We start from the raw sequence: 24,952 nt of genomic DNA on the forward strand, positions 1-24,952 counted from the left end.
TTCACTGCAATGATCTCGCCTCCATTTTGCCAAACCAGTCAAGAGTCTGTTTTTACATCTTCATTCTCGTCCCATGTGTTTTGTGTTGAGCAGAAGGAGAGGTTTTATGAAACAGAATGCCAGCTGGCTACTCCTGACTACAGAGAGTTGGCTGAGCTGATGATCCACTGCATGAACTATGACCCAAAGAAGAGACCTTTTTTCAGGGCTATCGTGAGAGACATTGACAAACTGGAGGAAAAAAGTAAGAGTTTAGGGGTTATATACATTTGATATGCTACATCTCTTGTTTCAATGTAATTATACAATGGATCCTCCTTGGTTCATTGGTAAAGCCCTCTTAAAACCACCAACAATACTCCATTTACATCTCATGTCCTAAATATTAATCACATATTGGCAATATTGCCATTATAAAGGCTAACGCAGACAACTTATTGTTAGCGGTGCCATGATCACACAGTGCTATCTAGAGATACTGTAATTAGAAGCATGCTAAAAAAAAACACACTTAAAAAGCACACCACAAACAGTAGCTAATGAGAGCACTGCTGTGCTGACAGAATAAGCACAAAAAAACGATCAGCTCGCCCACAATCGCAGTGCTGCGAGGCGCACAATAGGTGGATGAAAAGTTTGTACACTGAGACAAGGCTGGTACACCAAAACATATATTTTTTATTCGGTTTGTGTTTCTTAAAGTACCAGTAGACTGGAAAAACAAGTTGACTTTACATGCTTAATTGTGTTTTATTGTATCTATTAAACCATATCCAATTGTATTTACAATCCGCAAAATACGGTATGTGAAAATTCTGTCTAAATGTCACAAAATGCCACAAATAAAGTCAGCCATTTTGAATATTCCGCTCCGAATGTCTTTGACAATTTCTGTAGCTTGACGTCACTGGACGAATGCTTCTGCAAACTGACCATATCGGCAAATCAGTCATACTGGAAATACGCAAAAATTAGACAGAGATGTGCTGTCTATCATTCACAATCCCTATATGAGACATGAACACGTTTTTCTTTTTTTCTGCATTTTAACTCGAAAATAAATAAATACATTAAAAAGTCTGCTAACAATAAAGTCAATGGGGGCTCTCTATTCTGCCCACAAAACTCTTCAAATAACCTTCCAAAACCCGCATACAATGCTCTATTTAGATATCGTGACCTGAATATTAACCGAATGTTAGCGATGTTGTTATTATAAGCGCCAACGCAGACAAACAATTTTTAGTGGTGCATTGTAACCAAAGAGCTAACTATAATTTATGCTGCACTGGACTCAAACAGAGAGATTGTAATGTAATTTTAAAATGAAAGTAAAAATGGCAGTAATGCAACATGTATGGATGCCAACTGTCGATAAACTGTAAAGAGGAAGCAGCTAATGCTGCGCGGCAGCATTGAGAGAAGCATCGCGTTTCGGCTCGTCAAAGTTATTCTAGGTTATAAAACATGCCTTTCATTTGGATAAAAGGAGGATTTAGCCAATAATCTTTTCCTCTCTCATAGATCCAGCTATCAAACCACAGCCTACACCTGAAGTGGACCCAACTGTATTTGAGAGGAGATTCCTGAGAAATATCAGAGAACTGGGAGAGGTGAACTAACTGTTTTGACTGTTTTATAACTTTTGTTACTTTATTTCCACATTTGGTCACAATATATATCTTACAAAAAATATTATTTACCTTAAGGGCCACTTTGGGAAGGTGGGCCTTTGTCGTTACGATCCTCGAGGAGATCGCACAGGTGAATTAGTGGCGGTCAAGTCACTGAAGCCTGAGAGTGGACAGGAGAACGGGAACAACCTCTCTAGTGAAATTAATATACTGAAAGCACTGTACCATGAAAACATTGTCAAGTATAAAGGCATTTGCTTGGAGGAAGGTAAGCGGATATAATTGTGTGCACTAACAATAGTGCATTTGATGAAGCTATACATGTTTAGCTTGTTCAACACGACTCATGTCTCTCCCTTTGACTTGTGTGTGAGCAGGTGGTCAGGCCACAAAGCTGATCATGGAGTTCCTTCCTTTGGGCAGTTTGAAGGATTATCTGCCCGGCAACAAAAGCAAGACCAGTCTTAGCACTCTGCTCAGCTACTCCACCCAAATATGCCGGGTAGGTAACACAGTTGATTTTAAACGGCGCTGTTTTATGCAGCCGTGGAGATAATGGAGCTCATTCTGCTCATCTGTAATGTTGACTTAGGAAAAGCATGTTCAAACTACAAACATTTTATAAACAACAATAATTATGGCTGTAAATGAGATTTTATAGTTCTAGTCAAATTACCTGGTAGCAACCAACTATAGTAGTTTAAAAACAAGTGGCACCATTTGTTCATGTTAAATCCAGTCCCATACATTTATATTTTGGAGTCCTGCCACAAAAAGATTTGGTGGTAATTTGGCCATTGCTCATAAAAAATAGAATTGAATAGATGTTTATTGCTATTTGCACAGGAACAGAACAGGACAGTACAGGTACATTGGAATTCTTGTGCGTTTCTCCCTGAGTCAGCTTCTACAAAAAAAAAAAAAGACCTAGCAGGTGGAATCGTTGCCAACTGGGCATTTAACGATATGAAAATGTTATATTGTGGATGTTATGACCAAAAAGATCCTGGGTTCGATTCCTGGGCTCGGGTTCTTTCTGTGTGGAGTTTGCATGTTCCCGTTGTGGCTGCCAGGGCTCTCTCCGGGTACTCCGGCTTCCTCCCACCTCCAAAGACATCCACCTGGGGAAAGGCTGATTCGCAACTCTAAATTGGCCCAAGTGTGTGAATGTGAGTGTGAATGTTTGTCTATCTGTGTGGGCCCTGCGATGAGGAGGAGACTTGTCCAGGGTGTACTCTGCCTTCCTCCCGAGTACGACTGGAATAGGCTCCAGCACCCCCGTTACTCCGAAAAGGACAAGCGGTAGAAAATGGATAGATGGATTATTGAATGTGGTCAAAAAGTACTTCCTCACACCTGGGTGGCAAACCGCAGCCACCAAGGCATCCCCTACTGCGGTCGAAAACATAACAAAGGAAAGTATATGACTATACACCTGGCTACCTGGAATGTCCGCACCCTCCTCGACACGCAGGATGGGACGGAGAGACCTCATAGACGGACGGCGCTCATTGCACATGAGCTCAAGAGATACAATGTCGACATCGCAGCACTCAGTGAAACTCGGTTGTCGGGTGAAGACTCCCTGACAGAAGTCGGTGAAGGCTATACCTTCTTCTGGAAGGGTCTCCCGGAAGGCGAACGTAGGCTCCATGGAGTTGGTTTTGCTGTAAAAAGCAAACTACTCAATAACATCCCAGAGTCCCCCCAAGGCATCAGTGAGCGGCTCATGACCTGGCGTATCCCCCTGGTGAAAGGCCGGTTTGCTACGCTACTCAGTGCGTATGCCCCTACCTTGGATGCTGATAGTAACATCAAAGATGCCTTCTACGAGTCTCTTGCGGCTGCCCTATCCAGAGTCCCTAAGTCCAATAAGCTTGTCCTCATGGGTGACTTCAATGCCCGAGTTGGCACAGATGCCCAGCTCTGGACTAAAATAATCGGGCTTCATGGATCTGGGAAAATAAACAACAACGGCATTCGACTCCTCTCTCTGTGCTCTGAGCACCAACTTCTCATCCCTAACACAATTTTTCAGTTAAAAAAGAAATACATAACATCTTGGATGCACCCACGGTCCAAACATTGGCACCTGCTGGACTATATAATTACACGGCAACAAGATCGACAAGACGTCTGCATAACCAGAGCCTTACGTGGGGCTGAATGCTGGACTGACCACCGGCTGATCAGATCCAAGCTGAGGATGAAAATCCGACCCCCACACAAGAAACAGCAGCCAAGAAAGCGACTGAACTGCAGGGCCCTGGATTCTCCAGAGTGTACATCTCACTACCGCAGCAAGCTGGCTACGGGACTTTCCACCTTGGAGGACTACGGCACCACCTGTGACATGGACAGTGAGTGGGCAAAACTGAGGTCAGCATTACATCAAGCTGCCTCTGAAACCATCGGCTTTACTCAGAAGCACCATCAAGACTGGTTCGACAACAGCTCGGTAGAAATACAGGAGCTGCTGGACGCCAAGCGCAAAGCCCATGCTGCCCTGCTCTCCAACCCTCACTCTCCATCACTCCTCCACCATTATAAAACAACCAGAGCTGAGACACAGAAACAACTGCGGCTCATGGAAAATGAGTGGTGGCTCAAAACAGCCCAGGAGATCCAGGGATATGCAGATGCTAATAATACCTACGCATTCTACGCTGCTGCAAAATCCATCTATGGCCCACAAAAGCGAAGCATCGCTCCAGTAAGATCCGCAGACGGACACGTGTTATTCAAGGATAAACAACAAATTCTTGAGCGTTGGGCTGAGCACTTCGACTCACTGCTCAATAAAATAAACCCCTCTGATCCATTAGTGCTCAATGCACTCCCAGATCTCCCGCTTTCTCCCTTCCTTGATGACCCTCCCATGTTCAGTGAGGTTCTTACTGCAATCAGGAGCCTCAAAAACAACAAGAGCCCTGGCCCTGACGGAATTCCGGCTGAGATCCTAAAGAAGGGAGGCTATCTACTGAAGCGGAAGCTGTTTCACTTCATACTAGCCATCTGGCACAGGGAGGCCCTGCCTCAAGAATGGAAAGACAGCAACATCGTCACCATCTACAAGAGGAAAGGAGATAAATCATCTTGTGGAAATAGTCGTGGCATCTCCCTTCTCTCAGTGACCGGCAAGGTACTTGCAAAGATTATGCTTTCTCGCCTTACATTTCTAACAGAGGGCATCCTCCCAGAGACACAGTGTGGCTTCAGAAAGAACCGAAGTACACTAGACATGGTCTTCGCTGCCCGTCAAATCCAGGAGAAATGCAGGGAACAAAACAAGGACCTCTACATTACCTTTATTGACCTCACCAAGGCCTTTGACACAGTTGACCGTGATTTGCTCTGGAGCATCCTCAAGAAGTTTGGTGTCCCCCCCCAAGTTTCTCAACATACTAAAACAGTTTCATGATGGTATGCAGGCCTGTGTACTTGTAGGCAGTGAGCAGTCTTCCTCTTTCCCCGTGAAAGTAGGGGTGAAGCAGGGGTGTGTACTGGCCCCAGCGATCTTCAATCTTTTCCTGGCAGCAGCCACACTCCTATTCCGGCAGTCCATCACGAAGGATAGTGGTGTCTCCATCGAGTTTCGCCTGGATGGGAGCCTATTCAACATCCGGCGCCTACAGGCAAAGACGAAGATGGCAGGCACCAACATCCAGGAGCTGCAATATGCAGACTGAGCACTCCTCGCTCACACTCCTGATGCCATGCAGCATGCACTAGACACCATGTCATCAGTCTACCGCTCACTAGATCTGGTGATCAACATTCAGAAAACAGAGGTTCTCATCCAGGAGAGGTCCCCATCCCCTACACCCCCTGTCTTTACCATTAGCGGCACACCCCTCAAGCTCTTTGAGCAGTTTTGCTACCTCGGCAGTATTCTGACCCCAACATGCCAGATTGATGATGACATCCAGGCTCGTATCTACTCAGCCTCCTCTGCCTTTGGACGACTGCGCTCCCGGGTGTTTGAAAACAACCACCTTCGAACCTCAACGAAAGTGTTAGTCTACAGGGCGGTGTGTGTTTCAACTCTGCTGTATGGGTCAGAAGCCTGGACAATATACCGCAGACACATCCGCTGCCTTGATGCATTTAACATCAGATGTCTCCAACGCATTCTTGGCATCACATGGCAGGACCGAGTTCCTCATACGGACATCTTGCAGCGCACTGAGTCCATAAGCATAGAGGCCACCCTGGCAAAGCGACAACTCCGGTGGGTTGGTCACACCATCCGGATGCCAGGACACCGATTGCCTCGTCAGATGCTTTATGGTCAGCTCCTTTCAGCCAGCAGAAAGCCCGGAGGACAAAAGCTGAGGTACAAAGACCAACTGAAAGGGATATTGAAGAGGTGCAACATCAAACCCCACGAACTTGAGACAGCTGCAGCCAATCGATCGCTGTGGCGTTTGCTGTGCCATGACGGGGTCATGTATTTGGAGGAGTGTCGGAACCAACACCGGAGGGATCAGCGGAGGCGAAGACACCACCCTGCAGTTCCAGAACCATCCCAGCCCCCTGATCCAGGCCTGACATGTCCCCACTGTGGCAGGACGTGTGGTTCCAGGATCGGACTTCATAGTCATATGGCGTGGCATCGTCGCCAGCAACGATAGCCACCGACCAGAGCAACAAAATGGAAGCTACGTCATCTTCGACTACGATGGACCCCAAACCATCACCCAACCATGCAAATTTTGCATTTCCTTTGGAAATCGAGGTCCCAGAGTCTGGAGGAAGACAGGAGAGGCACAGGATCCACGTTGCCTGAAGTCTAGTGTAAAGTTTCCACCATCAGTGATGGTTTGGGGTGCCATGTCATCTGCTGGTGTCGGTCCACTCTGTTTCCTGAGATCCAGGGTCAACGCAGCCGTCTACCAGCAAGTTTTAGAGCACTTCATGCTTCCTGCTGCTGACCTGCTCTATGGAGATGGAGATTTCAAGTTCCAACAGGACTTGGCGCCTGCACACAGCGCAATATCTACCCGTGCCTGGTTTACGGACCATGGTATTTCTGTTCTAAATTGGCCCGCCAACTCCCCTGACCTTAGCCCCATAGAAAATCTGTGGGGTATTGTGAAAAGGAAGATGCAGAATGCCACACCCAAAAACGCAGAAAAGTTGAAGGCCACTATCAGAGCAACCTGGGCTCTCATAACACCTGAGCAGTGCCAGAAACTCATCGACTCCATGCCACGCCGCATTAACGCAGTAATTGAGGCAAAAGGAGCTCCAACCAAGTATTGAGTATTGTACATGCTCATATTTTTCATTTTCATACTTTTCAGTTGGCCAACATTTCTAAAAATCCCTTTTTTGCATTAGCCTTAAGTAATATTCTAATTTTGTGACACACGGAATTTTGGATTTTCATTTGTTGCCACTTCAAATCATCAAAATTAAATGAAATAAACATTTGAATGCATCAGTCTGTGTGCAATGAATAAATATAATGTACAAGTTACACCTTTTGAATGCAATTACTGAAATAAATCAAGTTTTTCAAAATATTCTAATTTACTGGCTTTTACCTGTATGTATGTATGTATGTATATATATATATATATATATATATATATATATATATATATATATATATATGTATGTATATATATGTATGTATATATATATATATATATATATATATATATATATATATATATATATATATGTATGTATATATATATATATATATATATATATATATATATATATATATATATATATATATATATATATATATATATATATATATATGTCTGAACTGTTAAAAATGTACACCATCACAAGGTCTCTGCTGTCTGCTGCTCAATTTCTCCTTGTCTTCCCTAAAAATCGATTAAAATACAAAGTGGATTTCACTTTATCTGCGGTTGCTCCAAAGCTTTGGAACAATCTCCATGTAGTGATTTTGACATCTCCCTCTTTAATGACTTTTAAATCACGTCTGTTAAAGACAGTCAAAGGTCAGGTCTTCTGAAAGATTGAACACGCATTTATTAACAGGTCACAAGTAAATGTTACAGCGTTGGTCTCACTCCCAAGAAGTCTGTCGATTGCGTATTTAAGCGGGTGCCCCCATAAGCAAGTCTCTGTAAGAGTGAGCCCCAATGACTGTTTCTTCACTCCCTTCATGGCAACAAGTCCATGGTCACCAGTGAACTATATGTCATCTACTGTGTTCAGGGAATGGATTATCTGGGATCTAAAAACTACATCCACCGAGACCTGGCTGCCCGAAACGTGCTGGTGGAGAATGAGAGGACGGTGAAGATAGGCGACTTCGGTCTGACCAAGAGCATTAAGGACAATGAAGTGTATTACACTGCCAAGGATGACCATGTCAGCCCTGTTTTCTGGTGAATATACGATCAGCATTGTGTGACATGAACACTATGCATCTCTATTTACATTTCCTTGGAGCCTGGAATCACCTCATCGTGTGTTGCTCTTGGCAAATAAACCACTTTGGGACATGTTTGTCTGTTTCGCAGGTATGCTCCGGAGTGCCTGACTCTCTGCAAGTTCTACTTTGCCTCAGACGTCTGGTCGTTCGGGGTGACAATGTACGAGCTCATCACCTACTGTGACCCCCTCAAGAATCCAATGGAGGTAGATAGTGTTCAATTGCCCCACAGTATATTTTTAGATTTTGCTAAAATATCAAATTTGATTTGGTATTATTGTAAATGCTGACACAACAATGTTAATATTGCTTACACCTCCACCTTACCTTCTTTACCTTGCAGATGTTCTCCAGGTTAATGGGTAAATGCCAAGGTCAGACGACCATCATTCTCTTGGTAAACGTGTTGGCCGAGGGGAAGAGGCTTCCACGTCCTGACGGCTGTCCTGAACCTGTGAGAGATGCTTTTCTTTCTCCCTTTGCTGACCATCTCAACATACAAAATATTCACTATTTATTGTACATCAATTTTACAAGAATCACTAAAGTCATTGTTTTTAGTCTCAAGTGTACTAGAATTTGGGGGAACATTTTCTTCTAGTTTGCGGTGAATCTTACATGAATCTTTAGCACAATTCTGCCATACATGAGGTGTGTCAGAGAAGTTTCAGGACTTTTGATGTTGATTTGCCTTCAACGTCAAAATGTGAGGGGCGTCACACACTGCGGGCCAAAAAATCACACAGCAGCTTGGTTCAGTGCGCGAGAAGAGGCGAGAGTAGTGACAGTATGACAATGCGCCTGCTCGCCATGCTCCGAGTATCTGACAGTTCCTCACCAAAAACAACATCAGCGTGCTGGAGCTTAGAAATAGCTTCCTGAGGACTGTCTTCTGCAGCGGACATTTGTTTTTGGTCTCTTTCTTTTGTCAAACTTAAAAAGTTGGGTAAAAAAGGGCCCTGTTGTGCAAAATACAAATGTCAACTGCAGAGGATGCTTTGAAATATCCTCTTGAGAACATGTTTGGCGTAACAGGGAAATTTTATCCCAAATTTTGTAAGTCTGACAAAACAAAGACCATAAACAAATGTCCACTGCAGAGGACATTTGTGTTTTGCAAAACAGAATTTTTTCCCCCCAAAAATGTGTAGGATAGGATAAGGCTGGGCGACGAAAAAGTATATCTCGATATATTTTTACTTAAACTCGATATATATCTTTATTTATTTTCCGGTGAAAGTATACATATAAATATATTTATTTTTGAGCGATATTCAGTGAAATTGAAGTGAATGACAAGTGTACTGTAAACAGTCAGTGGCACTTTTATTAACCCAGTTAGTCAAGATAGGTATTAACAGCACACAAAAAAACGGTTTAAGTAGCATAGAATTACACAACATAAATAAAATTAAAAAAATAGTATTTCTACATAAAATAAATAAACATGGCTGTGCAAATAATACAAAATGTATCAAACTCAGATAAAAAGTACATTTGCAGGCAGGCACTTTTTAATTCCTAGTCAACTATGTACGGTTCTGGTCAGCGTCAAGTAAGTGACTGGATTTAATTGTGCGGCTATGATCTTTCTCACTTCAGCATACATTTTTGGCAGCATTTCTCAAGCGAAATATGCTTGGCAAATGGAGAACAGTTTGGATTTGGGCTTACATGGTAAACAACTCAAATGAATGTTTTATCCAGACGCATACATTTGTCCAAATGTGGCCAAGTACACGCATTGTGGGTTTCCTAGACGTCGTCGACATCTCTAAAAGAAAAATCTAAGTAAGAGAATCCCTCTGCCATCTTCCACTAGTTTTTTAAATATATAAATCTTGATCATTCCCTCTTCTCTTCTTCGAATCTCGTCGTCATTTGGGATGTCTGTTGTGAGTTCTCTTTCTGGTTCGATGACCCGCCCTATCTTGCCTCTGATTGGCCTGTCCCTAACCAATCGTGACTCATCACGCACATCTTAGAAGAGAAGGAGGAAGGGGGGGGTTTAGTAGCGCATGGAGGGAATCGGGGGAGAACAATGAACACAACAAATTAGCGGCCTTAGATATTGGGTTTCACTATGTAAAAGCGCTTTGAGTCACTAGAGAAAAGCGCTATATAAATAGAATTCACTTCACTTCACTTCACTTTGGTAATTTTAACGTGAAATAAATTATATCGATATTACGATATTTTCTCAATTCATATCTTGTTTAAAAGTATATCTACATATCTTACAAACTCGATATATTGCCGAGCCCTAGGATAGGATAGACTTTTATTTATCCCACAATGGGGAAATTATGTTGTTGCAGTGCAGTAACAGAAAGTCTGACAAAGTCAGTAGAGCCAAAACTAATGAAAAAGCTTCTTGAAAACAAGCAAATGTAAGCAAAACAAGTGTCCACTGCAGTGGACATTTGTTTTGCTTAATGGCTATTTTCCTGAAAGAATTTATAAGTCTGACACAAAACAAATGTCCACTCCAGAGAACGCTTGGAAATATCTTTTTGAGAACAAATGTCCTGCAGTAGACTTTAGTTTTTGTTCTCTTTTCTTCTGTCAGACTTACACAATTCTCCTGAGAACAAGTGTCCTCTATAGCGGACATTTAAGTTTTGGATAACAGGAACAGCGTGGCGAAGTTGGTAGAGTGGCCGTGCCAGCAATCGGAGTGTTGCTGGTTACTGGGGTTCAATCCCCACCTTCTACCATCCTAGTCATGTCCGTTGTGTCCTTGGGCAAGACACTTCACCCCTTGCTCCTGATGGCTGCTGGTTAGCGCCTTGCATGGCAGCTCCTGCCATCAGTGTGTGAATGTGTGTGTGAATGGGTGAATGTGGTAATACTGTCAAAGCGCTTTGAGTACCTTGAAGGTAGAAAAGCGCTGTACAAGTATAACCCATTTATCATTTATCATTTATTAAATGTGAAAGTCTGATTAAAGAAATAGGCCCAAAACAAAGCATCTTCTAGAGTGAGTATTTGTGTTTTTGCTGAACGGCAATTCCCTTCCAAATTTGTAAGTTAGACAAAGCAAATAGATGAAGAACAAATGTCCACTGCAGTGGACGTTTTGAAATATCCTCCTGAGAACAAGCATCCTCTGCAGTTGACATCTCGTCACCCTGTTAAAATAATCACCTAACTGATTTTTTCAAGTTTTTCAGGAAACACCAAAACTTCACCAAAAGTGTAACACATGACATTTATTGATCATTTGACTCAAAAAGGATGTACCAAAAGAAGGTTATTGGCACAGTAATGGCATTGTGTGTAAATTATGTAATTTAACACCGAGGCAATTATCTGAACTTGCCTTTGTAACTTAAACAAGCTTATGGTAACATGATCATGAGCATAAATGTTACTTAAAACTGTCATTAATGTTCATGACATGCTTATGTCACTCTTATGTGGACAGCTTTAAAATAGTGTTACCATATCTTGCTTAAGTCACAAAAGCATGTTCAAAAAATTGTTGGTCATTTATTTCTCATAGGCCATTTTTATCTTGAAGTGGTAAAATCACATGATCTGGTCAACTGAGGATGTAGATGAGTTTACAATAGGTGGCCGGCATACTAAGATGATTTAGCAAAAAAAACAATTTTTTTTACAAAATGACTTGGTTGATTATTTTAACAGTGTGACGATTTGTGTTTTGCATACGGGCATTTTTTGTCTCTCAAAAATTATAAGTCTGACAAAAAACAATCAACTGCAATTTGAAATATACTCCTGAGGACAAGCGTCCTTTGCAGTGGACATTTGTGTTTTGCATAACAGCATTTCCCCCCCAAAAAATGTGAAGGCGGAAAAGAAATGTCCACTGCAGAGGACGCTGGTTCTTTGCTTACAGCAGTCCTGGAACCTCTCTGACACACCTCATACAGAAGATGGGTATCTAAAATTGAGACAAGTTAGTCTATTCTTGAAGAGCCATTGTGTTTTTTTTTAATGTGTTTGGCTCCAGGGCTCCCCCTGAAGTTGTTAAATATAACCAGACACAGATCTGGTATTTGCAGGCAATGAAGTATGTGCATTAGAGATGTCCGATAATGGCTTTTTTACCGATATTCCGATATTGTCCAACTCTTAATTACCGATACCAATATCAACCGATACCGATATATACAGTCGTGGAATTAACACATTATTATGCCTAATTTTGTTGTGATGCCCCGCTGGATGCGTTAAACAATGTAACAAGGTTTTCCAAAATAAATCAAGTCAAGTTATGGAAAAAAATGCCAACATGGCACTGCCATATTTATTATTGAAGTCACAAAGTGCATTATTTTTTTTTAACATGCCTTAAAACAGCAACTTGGAATTTGGGACATGCTCTCCCTGAGAGAGCATGAGGAGGTTGAGGTGGGCGGGGTCCTGGAAGAGTTAGCGCTGCAAGGGGTTCTGGGTATTTGTTCTGTTGTGTTTATGTTGTGTTACAGTGCGGATGTTCTACTGAAATGTGTTTGTCATTCTTGTTTGGTGTGGGATCACAGTGTGGCGCATATTTGTAACAGTGTTAAAGTTGTTTATACGGCCACCCTCAGTGTAACCTGTATGACTGTTGAACAAGTATGCATTGCATTCAATTGTGTGAGTGTGTGAAAAGCCGTAGATATTATGTGACTGGGCTGGCACGCAAAGGAAGTACCTGCGTGCCTTTAAGGTTTATTGGCGCTCTGTACTTCTCCCTACGTCCGTGTACACAGCGGCGTTTTAAAAAGTCATACATTTTACTCTTTGAAACCGATACTGATAATCATGAAACCGATACCGATAATTTCCGATATTACATTTTAAAATATTTATCGGCCGATAATATCGGCAGTCCGATATTATCGGACATCCCTAATGTGCATGTTTATTATATGCACTGAGCCAGTGTGCCATGACAAGGATTAAATGGATACACCTTTAGAAGTATAAAAGAGACTAATGAGTTGTTTTGTCTGGACAGGTGTACAACCTGATGCGTAAATGCTGGGAACAAGCGCCCGAGAAGAGAATCACCTTCAAGCAGCTCATTGATGAGCTGACCATCATGCAGCAGCTCAGCCCTCAAAATGACTTTTAAACGGCAGATCAGCGTCTTCATTGTGCTTGGACACTCGGCCGTGCTACTAACCAATACTGGCTTCAAGCTGCTTTAGTAAGTGGCGTGCTTTTCTCCTATGTTTGCATTTATGATAATCGATGCTGCTTAATATTCATGTTACTGCATATTACACACGAGACCTTATGGAGTCTCACCTAGTAGTTCAGGCTATATTACTACTACAGGCATGTTAAGACATAATTAGTAGTGCCACTCTTTTCTTGCAGAGAACATTTCTCAAATGAGCACTTTTTCGGAACTTGAGTTAGTTTAAGGATCCCATGTTCAGAAGGGTCGTTTTATCGCGTTCGCTATTAAGTGGCAGGCGATAACGACATTGAAAACAATTAAAATAAATTTCCTCTGCGAATTTTACACTTTTAGGTCCAATGACAAGATGGCAAAGTATTTTTTGTTGTTGACTGAAAACAAGACCGATGTGTCGCACCTTAATGTTTATTTACGTGGCATTTCATTTGAAATGTGTTTTAACAAGTTATTTTACTTGTATTACCATTTTTTACTTTAGTGTGTATATATTTTTTGTCTGAAATATGATCTAATTGGTTCCAATGTGACAAAAGATAAGTAGGACAAACTTGAGTCGACATTTTAATTAGGAATGTAAAAGACAATTCCTTCTGCTAAAAAAAGACAACAGAGTCATTTAAGGTGAAACAATCCATAATTATACAATGAAAACTAAATAAAATCAGTGTCTTCTTCCTAGTCAGTCCAAATTCTTTATCTACTTATTATTGTCTAACAGTTACAAATATGCATGCCTACATCAGGTCTAGAAATACTTTATTCACAGTAAAATGTAGAAAAATCTACAGAAAATACCAGATCAAAATAAAAACCAAAGCCAACCATGTACAAGGTGTGTAGTAGCACAGACATTCTATTCCTTATCTAGTAATAATAAATATTACTGTGCTCCAGCAAGTGGCACATATTGAAGATATGGCAAAGCACAATTGTTTACTGTATTGCGAGTCCCATCTTACCACTGTAATATTGCAGGCACTCCGTTACCTTAGCGACACGCTCACACACACACACAAAAAGTAATTTGAACAATGATAAGGAAAAATACAAAAGCAATACCAGATAAAGAAAGTCATACATTTTTAAACGGATTTTGTTTTGGGGTCACATTAGTGTGGACAAGCTAATTCTGTTTTTACAATACACTTTCACTTTTCATTGACGCCATCGCAGCTTGTAATTGACCTTCCAGTCAAAATTAATTTTTTGTACGCCCCACTTTTCGTAGGATTTGATTTAAGGCCAATATGTACCATATGGCCTAACATTGCACGTAACAAACTAAATGTAGGCTGTCATTTTTGGGGTGTCTGCAACAGATTAATTGGATTTAAATCTTTCAGTTTGTCAGATTTTTGGGAGCAGATACAGTAACTAACAAAAACTGAAATTGGACTACAAGACAGTTTTTCTGAATTTCTTTTAAGAAAAAAAAGACTAAACCCCATTCTGGGAACCAAATTCTAAGCGACCCAAACACATTTTTTAAATCTTAATCTTATTCAACCCTTGTGCAACTTTAGGATTGACTATACACACTTACTCTTGTTTTATTGGCTTTTTGACAAAAAGAAAAAACACAAAAAAAGTTTTTTACAACAGAAAAATGTTAAATATTCAATATTTCAAAAAATGTGTTTGCAATAGTTGCATTTGGGTAATTACAGCCTTGACAAAGTCAATAAGTCATGACATTAATTGTGATACAGTAGATAAAAGCTATAATTTTATAGTACCTATTGAGTGAGACAGAGAGAGAAAGCAGGCAGGACTTGGTTGACTTGAAGTCTTTTATGTTTATCTGCCATGTTCTATTTAACTGTCCAACATCATTTTCATTGCATTTCAGCGGTTTAATTGTAGTTTAACTCGTTTACGCTTATCAAAGCTCTAAGCATGATGCTCTTTGTTTTCTCGTGCCATTTGGTGGTTATGGGGCGCTAATAAACCAAAACAATATTTTCTTATTTTTCAATTGACAAGAGTGAGATTAATTCGGTTATCAGAGAAAAAGGACAGCAATGTATCAGGATTACAGTCTGTTAGAAAATAGCCGTTATAATGGGAGTAAATGGGGCCAAAAAGCTCTTAAGAGAAAGTGTGTATAATTTGTTTATATCCTATTCTAACAATGTTGCAATCAAAAGCACAAAACAGTAAATAAAAATAATAATAAAGAAAACACTCCCTGGCCAAATTTCAGACGTTAACCTTCAAACTGAACAATTATATCACATTAGGAAGACATGTAGTACTCTAGGGGTGCACAAGGGTTAAAACACAATTCTCACTTTTTATCTTTTTTACTAAACCTTAAAAAAACCTGAGCATCTGAACTTATTTCTTGGTGTGAGACAAATGTAAAGGTAAGTCTCCCACATCCAAAAAGGTGTGAATGTGAATGAGCTGCTTATGTTACTGACTTTCGACCAGTACAGGATGTACCCCCACTCCTGTCACCCAAAGTCGAGTGGGATAGGCTCCAGCTCCCCTGTGACCCCAATAAGGACAAATAAGAAAATTCATGAATGGAACATCATCAGTTCACAGCGCCATTTTCAACATACAGTCCATCACAAATCATCAGGACATTCAGAGAACAGGTAATATTTGCTTTTTGATGTACAACACTTGACAAAGTTGACAGCATCCATTCCAAAGTACTGGAATGTTCATTACAATTGTACAGTAATATGTTTTTAATACTTTCTGTGCGGGTCAAAATGAAAACCATCTGCCTTAGAAGTGAAAGTAAGCAGATGAAGCATGACAACTCCTTCCTGTAGAAAAAGACTCCTTATACAGGCAGTTATGTTGCACCAGGGGAAGGCGGCAGGGTAAGACAACACTGCCATCAAGTGGCCAACTGAGGCAGCTGTGAAATTTTACACAGGCCTGACATCAAAATGATGTTATTTAGCTTTCTTGAGGTGGACAAAATGCATTTTTTGGTCAATTGACACATTTATAATTTATAGTCTTAATTACGAATGACTGTGAAGGTAATTTTTTTTTTTTTTTACTATAATTCAAACTAAAGTAAACTGCTCCCGATGCTTCCATCTTTGTCATTCTGCAAGTTACAGTAAATAAGTTGCGTTGTATAACTACAGTACGTTAGAACACATCAAGTTACCCCAAAAACTAAACCGCCTAATGCTTTTCACAGTGTAGGCGCTCGGTTGCCATGGAGATGCAAGTCAAATTCGACTAATAAACACAGTAATAATAATACTAAATATTTGTAGACAAATAAGTATTAGGGTCACACAGGAAAAAAACCATTAAAAGAATAAAGCCATAAAATTATGCAGATACATTTTTAGTCTTGAAATTGTATTTTATGCAACACAGTGAATAAATAATTAAATAAATTTATAAATAATTGTTCAGGTCTTCATTCTTGTCACATTTTTTTGTTATAAATTGACAACTTTCCTTCAAAGGATTATGACAAAGCTGTGATATGAATCACTGCTTCTCAAATAAGGATATTAAAAGGTTTAAAAAATATAAATATATACACATTCAGTGAGTAAATAAGTATTTGATGATTCAGTGAAAATAATGTTGAGAACCACTGATTTAAACTATAAAAGAATAAATATATTATTTGTTACAAAGTAGTAAATAAACGCTGATCTAGCATAATATTTAGAGAATGTGTAGTTCCCTGCAAGACAAGATGGGAAAAATCCCAATTGATGATTTGACTATCGATCTTTAGTATGGCTTGTACTGCCAAAAAAAACAACAAAGATGTTTTTTAAAAGAAAATTTAAATTTGTAATAGTGATGGAAATGTCATATTAGTTTAATCATCAGGAACAAAATGACCAGTGTCCTTTTTTCAATACAATAAATTAATTAATAGTAATTGAAAGTTTATTTTTGACAATAATAAATGCTGGATTCTGATGATGCAGTGAAGCTCGCTCCAAACCCTCCTGCTACCTTGACACTTCCCTCTCAATCTGGATCAACATCTGCAATACAAGTGATTGTTGTAATTATGAGATCACATTCAGCTCCGCAACCTTTCCCGCCTCTCGCCTCTCAATTGTTCACCTGTGACACCAGAAGCTAACTGTAAAAGTACTCCTCACTAATGATGTAAAAAACGAGTGATTGATCGACGTCACGGTCAACTTCTGATCATATTAACGTGTTCACCTCGCTACAAGTTTGAAGGAGACATTGTATGAAAGTTGACTGTAGAAGCTGAGCTAATGCTTCTGTAGCTGCACATATTTTCACTGATGTCACCTTGTACAAGTTTGCTGTACAATACAACTTGGCTAAAATCTATTTTTCACACTTTTTTATTAAATATTTTTATGTAGTAGCTTTTAACGCAAATGTAATTTGATGTTTTGTACTGAAACAAATTCACGTGAAGGAAATTGTTCAATAAGTTTTTTTTAGTGCAATACTAACAAATTGAACATTAACCGGGGATCGAACCCAGCACTATTTCTGTGCAACATGGAGGACAATTTCAACAACAGGGGAAATTTGCCATTATATTCTTATCAGTGACAGCAGGAAAGGGCTAGGAACACATTTGTGGTAAAATTTCATGAGACGCTTTGTCATTTGACATTTTACACGCACTAGGGATGGGCAATAAGTATTGCTGACTCTAGAATAATGAGAATATTGCACAATTTCTGGTTGTATTATTTTCTCATTACTATCAATCTACTTGCTGTTCAGTTACTTAACCTACACTTCTGTGCAAATGTAATAAGCACTTATTCTCCTTGGTTTTTTTGACTACTTTATATTAATTTTGGCTGATGTGGGTATTAATCAAATACCAAGTAGTTACAGGGGGCAGTATTAGTCATAGCAATGTTCATATTTGAAATTACTTCTTTTTTTTCATGATCATTAAATGATTACATTTTTGATCACAACTTTAATCGGACAAAAACACTAGTGTAACAATATTGATTAATATTCAAATTATTTCCTAATTCACATTTATAATCAAGTCTATAGTGAAAAATAACTAAACAAAAGCAAAAAATACTCTTTGCTTTGACAAAAAAAAAATTGTGATGAAGAAATATATCTGTAGTATCGACCATATACTGATACTATACTTGGTATTTGTATCGACATGCCCACCCTGGTTTACATTCAAGCGTTCTAGCCTAGCTATGCTCTTTTGTATCATCCTACTTTGTGAAGTGTTGCATGTTTAGCTATTCCTTGTCCTCTAGTGATAATGTTACCTGTAGGAGACATACAGTAGTTTTTTTTGCCGCCATTGGGGTGAGGATTAGTGACTGGGAATCTGCACTGCGGAGGGACGTTGCTGTCAAATTTAAGGGACACAGCAAGAATGTGTCATCATGCATAATGACAATAGTATTAAAAACACTCATTGTTGGCCAAATTTATATAATTCATATTGTCGGTATTGAGTATCAGACCATGTGATGTGCTTGTAGGGAAGGGCGGCCCGCTGCACCATTTTATGCTTTATTTTCTCATATTTATAATATCTAATGTTTACTGACTTCAAGCGAATGAGATGACCTCATTTCAGGAAAACCATAAAGTAAAATAATTTAAAAAATGTACTAAGTTTGCATGAACAGTATACATAAATTGCGAATATGCAAGAATCTACTCTGCCGTAAAATGTAAAAACCCCACGTTTTTTTGTTTTTTTTACTGCGATCAATTTAAATAAGCCTCCTCCCCACCAAAAAAATAATGTAACCTATAAAGTAAGGACTTGTTTATCACAGTTAATTGGTAAATTAACTCCCGCAAATTAGGATTTTTCAATTATAAATCGAATACTTTCATAGCTAGAACATAAAAACGGTTTATATGAAATTAAATAATACCATTTTGTCACTTTTACACTCTATTAATCCATACTGAACAGCGGGCTCTGATTTGTTTGGTCTCATTTAGAGCCCAATGCTACAGAAATATTGATGTTTTTAGTTCATTTGGCAGTTTTTATGCTGGAAAATGTGTAATTTAGGCAAAAAAATAAGTAGAAGATACTTAAAAAAAAATCTGGAACATAGTTACGCCACAAACTTTGAATCGTGATGTGGCGAGGGATGATTGTGACCTGAATAATTACAAATATTCTGCTAGAAAGAGATACAGAAATGTCCCTTTTCTGTATGACAATGACCAAAAAAGGCATGCAAGTCAAAAAGAATGGAAGAGCCCAGACCTAAATCCAATATAAAATCTCTGCAAGTTTGCTGCACAGCTTTTGAGCATTTTTCTCATAAAGTGCTGCAACTAGCAAACAAAGTATTCCTTCCATACTCACTGATCACTTTGAAGATCTGCTGTGACTATTGTGTTCTGACCTTTGACTACAAACTTCAATAGCATTAGTTTACAAACATGAACAAACTGGATTTGAAGTGAAACATTGAAAGTTTGTATTTATTTCTGCTTTTATTACAACCAGCATCTTCTGAAGTGGACATTAATCTTTTCTTTTTTCAATTACAAATTTCACGGGGAAAAAAATAGTCCAATAGAGGGGATGCTGGGGTGTGTGTGTACGGTATATGTATGTGTGTGTGTGTGTGTGTGTGTATACATATATATATATATGTGTGTGTGTATATATATATATATACATACAGTGTGTATATATATACATACAGTGTATATATACCCTGTGTATGTGTATATATATATATATATATATATATATATATATATATACACACACAGTGTATATATACACTGTGTATATGTGTGTATATATATATATATACATATATATACATATATACAGTGTATGTATGTGTATATATATATATATATATATATACATACATACACACACACACACAGTATATAATATATATATATACATACAGTGTGTATATATATATACATACACACACAGTGTATATATATGTGTGTGTGTGTGTATTTATATATATATACAGTGTATATATACACTGGGTGTGTGTATATATAAATATAAATATATATATATATATACACACTGTGTGTGTGTATATATACACAGGGTATATATACACTGTGTGTGTGTGTGTGTATATATATATATATATATATATATATATATATACATATACATATACATATACATATACACACACACACACACACACACACATTAGTTCCTGTAAAGTTACACGTGGCTTTCTAGGACATTGTTGTATTTACACAAGTACTTACTGTCTACTCTGTCACTCATGGCGAGAAGCTTTCGGCCGTCAACACAAATAAGGGCTCTTATTGGTCCACTTTCCTGATGTCCTCCCAGAGTTGGGATAAAAATGGCTGACACTTCCTACAGATACAGCATAGGCACACGCATTATTAACACACAGGCACACATTGCGATTGTCCATGTATATAAGAGGACAACAGGAAAATACATAAAGTGGTCTTACACAGACAAAGTGTGTAGTTTTAGAAGCGTATACATACATATATAATACTAGCATAATTTAATATCTGACTAAAAAAAAGGTGTTAAGGCTTGACACCATTACAATGATTTTAAATAGAAGTGCTTTGACCAAACAACTAAATTGCTCTTATTTGAGCATTCTCATACTAAAGCACATCTCAAAGCTTCATGAGGCAGCCACTAGAGGGAGCCCTTGTAGGTCGCAGCCATCCTAGAGCCTCTTTCTCTTGTAATAGTCAGCATACTGGCCCCCAAGGCCTTGGGAATGCTGCCCAACATAGCCGCCATCTGAGGTCGTCACTTCCTGCACGGCCCGCTGGGGGTACTCCCTCTTGTGGCCCCGTGTTTGATTCTGAAGGACAGGACAAAGGGGGAGCCATTAAAAGTGTTTTCAAATCAAATGCTTTCTTTTTACTGCTTTGTATCACATTGCTGATGTCCTAAGTCTGTGATAGGAGGCTAGATGTCAACTAGATACACTGTGACAGTGATGGGAGGGAGATAATGCAACATTCTGTGTGTGTGTGTGTTTTAGGCTAACAACAGGGTTTAAAGCCAGGCCACAAAAGGCGGTCTGTACAAACAAATGGAGATCTCTGCTGAGCTCAGGCTTTTGAGGCTTCCTGTCTCTCATCATCGGCGCCGTCCATTTCTGTGAACTGTCAGCTGTTTTTTACATTACACATCACACAGATGTGATTAGTGAGGAACAGCATCATCATCATCAGGTCAGTCATTGACCACCCCAATAGAAGCTATTATACTTACTGACTGATACTACTGAGTGCAAGTATTTGCTCGACTAAATACTGCAGAAAGACAAATGCAGTTATTTATTACCAGGGATGCAACCTTTTTCCACTTCTGATACAATACCGATATTGACCGATATTGGAGCTTGGCAGTATTGACAGATACCAATATTGATTTGATGTCAAATCTTTCATTATTTTGTAGTGTGGAATGTTAGAAAAGGTTTTATCAAGTGAAAAGACTCAGAGAACAATGGTAGGTGTGAAAATCACTATTCGATTTATTATTAACAGTCTGGAATGGATTTATGCTGTCTTTAAAAGGGTAATTTTTTTCCTACATTTAAAACACTTCCTTGCGGTCTACGTAACGTCTAATGGTGGTTCTTTGGTCAAAATTTTGCACGGCTCGTTTGGAGGAAGGCAAGATTATTTTATAAATATCCCCGCCATGTCTCTATGGTTTGATTTCACATTTTCAGAACTTAAGCAAATCCTAAATACACAAAAACGGGTACCAATAGGTCAAAAAAAAAAGGTTGGTTTTGCATAACAGATCCCATTTTAATTGAAGTGGAGTGGTAATTGTTTTTTTTTGGAGACATATAATGGTCACAATCATTCTAGAGGTGAAGCGCACAACACGATAAGTTGAATGATGTAGACACGTTTGTTACTGGAAACTTTCTCATATGCTTCTGCCTTGGAAACTTTGTATGTGTAAGTAATATGCAATTATAATTATTTGATACTTGTTTATATTGACAAATGTGGTGTTTTAGACTGCAGTATTGTTCAATTAAGGACACATACTAAGTATGTGTGCTTAGCTGTTGTGTAGCTGCTATCTCCTAGTAGCTACTAAATTTATCATATTTGCTCTTTTAATCTAATAAAATACAAGACACGACCAACCTTGTGTGCTTATTAGAACATTGCAAAAGTAAACATGCTGCAGGACTGCTTGTATCAGAGATTTTAGATGCAAGACAATACTTGTTTTGGGGGTTTTTTTTGCTGATAAAGAGATATTAATTCCCTCCGGGTACTCCGGCTTCCTCCCACCTCCAAAGACATGCACCTGGGGATAGGTTGATTGGCAACACTAAATTGGTCCTAGTGTGTGAATGTGAGTGTGAATGTTGTCTATCTATCTGTGTTGGCCCTGTGATGAGGTGGCGACTTGTCCAGGGTGTACCCCGCCTTCCACCCGAATGCAGCTGAGATAGGCTCCAGCGACCCCAAAAGGGATAAGCGGTAGAAAATGGATGGATGGAATATCATATTGGGACACCCTTAGTTATGATGTGCCATTATTACGACTATAAATACAATTATGGTCCGAAGTTTGAATGTCATTATTATTGTTTGTTGAAAAAAGGGCCTCTTGGTAGAGAACTCCGCAAAGGCTAAACTGTATCTAGCTTGAAATTGTACACCTCCTGCATAAGCCTAAAGTGTAACCTCATATTACATGTGGGGAAATTGAAATACAATCTGATCCTTGTTTTTTGTATTTACAATGAAAACACGGCAAGTGTAATAAACTCTACCACTGGTTCATTTTGGAAGCAAACAACTGTCACAATGCAAGGTCCCTGTCCTAGTCGTCTGTTTCATCATTTTGTCTACAAGACAGTGAAGGTGTTTCCTCCCACTGACACCAAGTAATAGTTCTCTATAATCCAAAAGCAGCTCGCTAAAAGACAGAATGTTTGCATCTTTAAAAAATACTCATGTCACTGACATGAGTATTTAATATGATGTACTGAATGTTTACCACAGGACTAAAAATAAATAAATAAAAAAAAATTCAAAATTGGCTTTTAAACACGTGCATGTAATTGTAATGGACAATGAGAGTGTAAATGTTGTTGGAGACAAAAAGTGAGCAAAAAACATTAAATAAATATGTGTATCAAAAGCAATAGACAATAGGATACATTATAGGTTAGGATTGTCTAAGATTACCGTATTTTTCGGACTATAAATCGCAGTTTTTTTCACAGTTTGGCCGGGGGTGCGACTTATACTCAGGAGCGACTTATGTATGAAATTATTAACACATTACCGTATAATATCAAATAATATTATTTAGCTCATTCACGTAAGAGACTAGACGTATAAGATTTCATGGGAGTTAGAGATTAGGAGTGACAGATTGTTTGGTAAACGTATAGCATGTTCTATATGTTATAGTTATTTGAATGACTCTTACCATAATATGTTACGTTAACATACCAGGCACGTTCTCAGTTGGTTATTTATGCCTCATATAACGTACACTTATTCAGCCTGTTGTTCACTATTCTTTATTTATTTTAAATTGCCTTTCAAATGTCTATTCTTGGTGTTGGGTTTTATCAAATACATTTCCCCAAAAAAGGCGACTTATACTCTAGTGCGACTTACATGTTTTTTCCTTCTTTATTATGCATTTTCGGCCGGTGCGACTTATACTCCGGAGCGACTTGTACTCCGAAAAATACGGTAAATACAATTATTGCAATAATCATTTACACACATAGACACAATTAATTTTGAGCGCACATGCTGTGTGTGTCAGTGATCAAGTTGAGAAGAGCGATAAAGTGGCCCTATTACGTAAAACCAACTTTTTTTTACCTACTGCTACCTACTACTTGATTTCAGCGTTATGTCACAAAACCTGGAAGTCAAACCGTGGAGGCATTACGGAGATATTTATAAAACAATCTTGACTTCCTCCACGGGCCATTTGGAATTTGCCAATTGTGACGTTTTTCCCAGGTGTGACGCATATATTGTAGAAATTTTCCCAAGCATCCTTGCGTGAGTCAGCCATTTTTTAATTTACCACAACATTTACACGATGAATACTATTTGTGACAATGGAGGAGACAATGAAACGGTAAGTGATAACAGTACGATAGAAATGTGTGAATGATACATTAGCAATGTTAGCTCGATTTGTTGTGTAGCCAGCTTAGCCTTTCAATGAAAGACAATAGTATCAACGCCTAAAAAAATTAAAAATAAAATTACTGTGTTTGGCAATGGAGTAGTTAGTAAGATAATCCGTTAAGTTTGCGATGTCGCTCGTAGCGTAGCTGACTGTACAGCCAATTCATACGTCCTATTTCCTCTCTTCCGTGTCTTGTCCCCCTTGAGCCGACAACAAAACACGGTGATCCGCTGCTCTCGCTATATCATCTAGTATGTTGTGTTGTGCTGAAAGTCACTCAAAACAGATGGCGAAGGGTGATAACCAATGTCCATATTCAATACGGTACGAGCAAAAACAAAAAAAAACAACTACAAAAAATACTGACTGGGTCCAGTCAGCGTGAGGGAGCGTAGTAAAACGGGGTTCATTTGCATCTAACAACTCCGCCTCTCAAAACAAACCGTTTCAGGAAGCAGCCAAAAAGTGTCTTGAAGATAGGTTTTTACAGCAAAATAATTACCTTATTTTCCGGAGTATAAGTCGCACTGGCCAAAAATGCATAATAAAGAAGGAAAAAAACATATATAAGTCGCATTTTTGGGGGAAATTTATTT

General features: G+C 38.9%; 2 protein-coding genes across 6 annotated transcripts in view; one reads left to right on the forward strand and one right to left on the reverse strand.

The window, feature by feature from the left end:
- The window catches only part of jak1 (Janus kinase 1), a 57,725-nt gene extending 43,828 nt beyond the window's left edge, over positions 1 to 13,897 (forward strand). For all 3 annotated transcript variants that reach the window (XM_061975734.2, XM_061975736.2, XM_061975735.2), the window contains exons 18-25: positions 94 to 244; positions 1,525 to 1,613; positions 1,710 to 1,902; positions 2,012 to 2,136; positions 7,839 to 8,011; positions 8,147 to 8,264; positions 8,402 to 8,512; positions 13,031 to 13,897. In XM_061975734.2, the coding sequence (XP_061831718.1) occupies positions 94 to 244; positions 1,525 to 1,613; positions 1,710 to 1,902; positions 2,012 to 2,136; positions 7,839 to 8,011; positions 8,147 to 8,264; positions 8,402 to 8,512; positions 13,031 to 13,147 (1,077 nt within the window). In that variant the 3' untranslated portion in view covers positions 13,148 to 13,897. The remainder of the gene's footprint in view (positions 1 to 93; positions 245 to 1,524; positions 1,614 to 1,709; positions 1,903 to 2,011; positions 2,137 to 7,838; positions 8,012 to 8,146; positions 8,265 to 8,401; positions 8,513 to 13,030) is intronic.
- A 178-nt stretch (positions 13,898 to 14,075) lies between these two features.
- raver2 (ribonucleoprotein, PTB-binding 2) overlaps positions 14,076 to 24,952 on the reverse strand; it is a 164,833-nt gene continuing 153,956 nt past the window's right edge. For 2 of the 3 annotated variants that reach the window (XM_061975738.2, XM_061975737.2), the window contains one exon: positions 20,332 to 21,012. In XM_061975738.2, coding sequence (XP_061831722.2) covers positions 20,872 to 21,012 — 141 coding nt within the window. In that variant the 3' untranslated portion in view covers positions 20,332 to 20,871. Of the gene's footprint in view, positions 17,206 to 20,331; positions 21,013 to 24,952 lie in introns of those variants that run through there. The other variant, XR_009816870.2, reaches the window with a different exon arrangement.

This window comes from Nerophis lumbriciformis, linkage group LG14 (genome assembly GCF_033978685.3).
Source record: "Nerophis lumbriciformis linkage group LG14, RoL_Nlum_v2.1, whole genome shotgun sequence".
NCBI lineage: Eukaryota > Metazoa > Chordata > Actinopteri > Syngnathiformes > Syngnathidae > Nerophis > Nerophis lumbriciformis.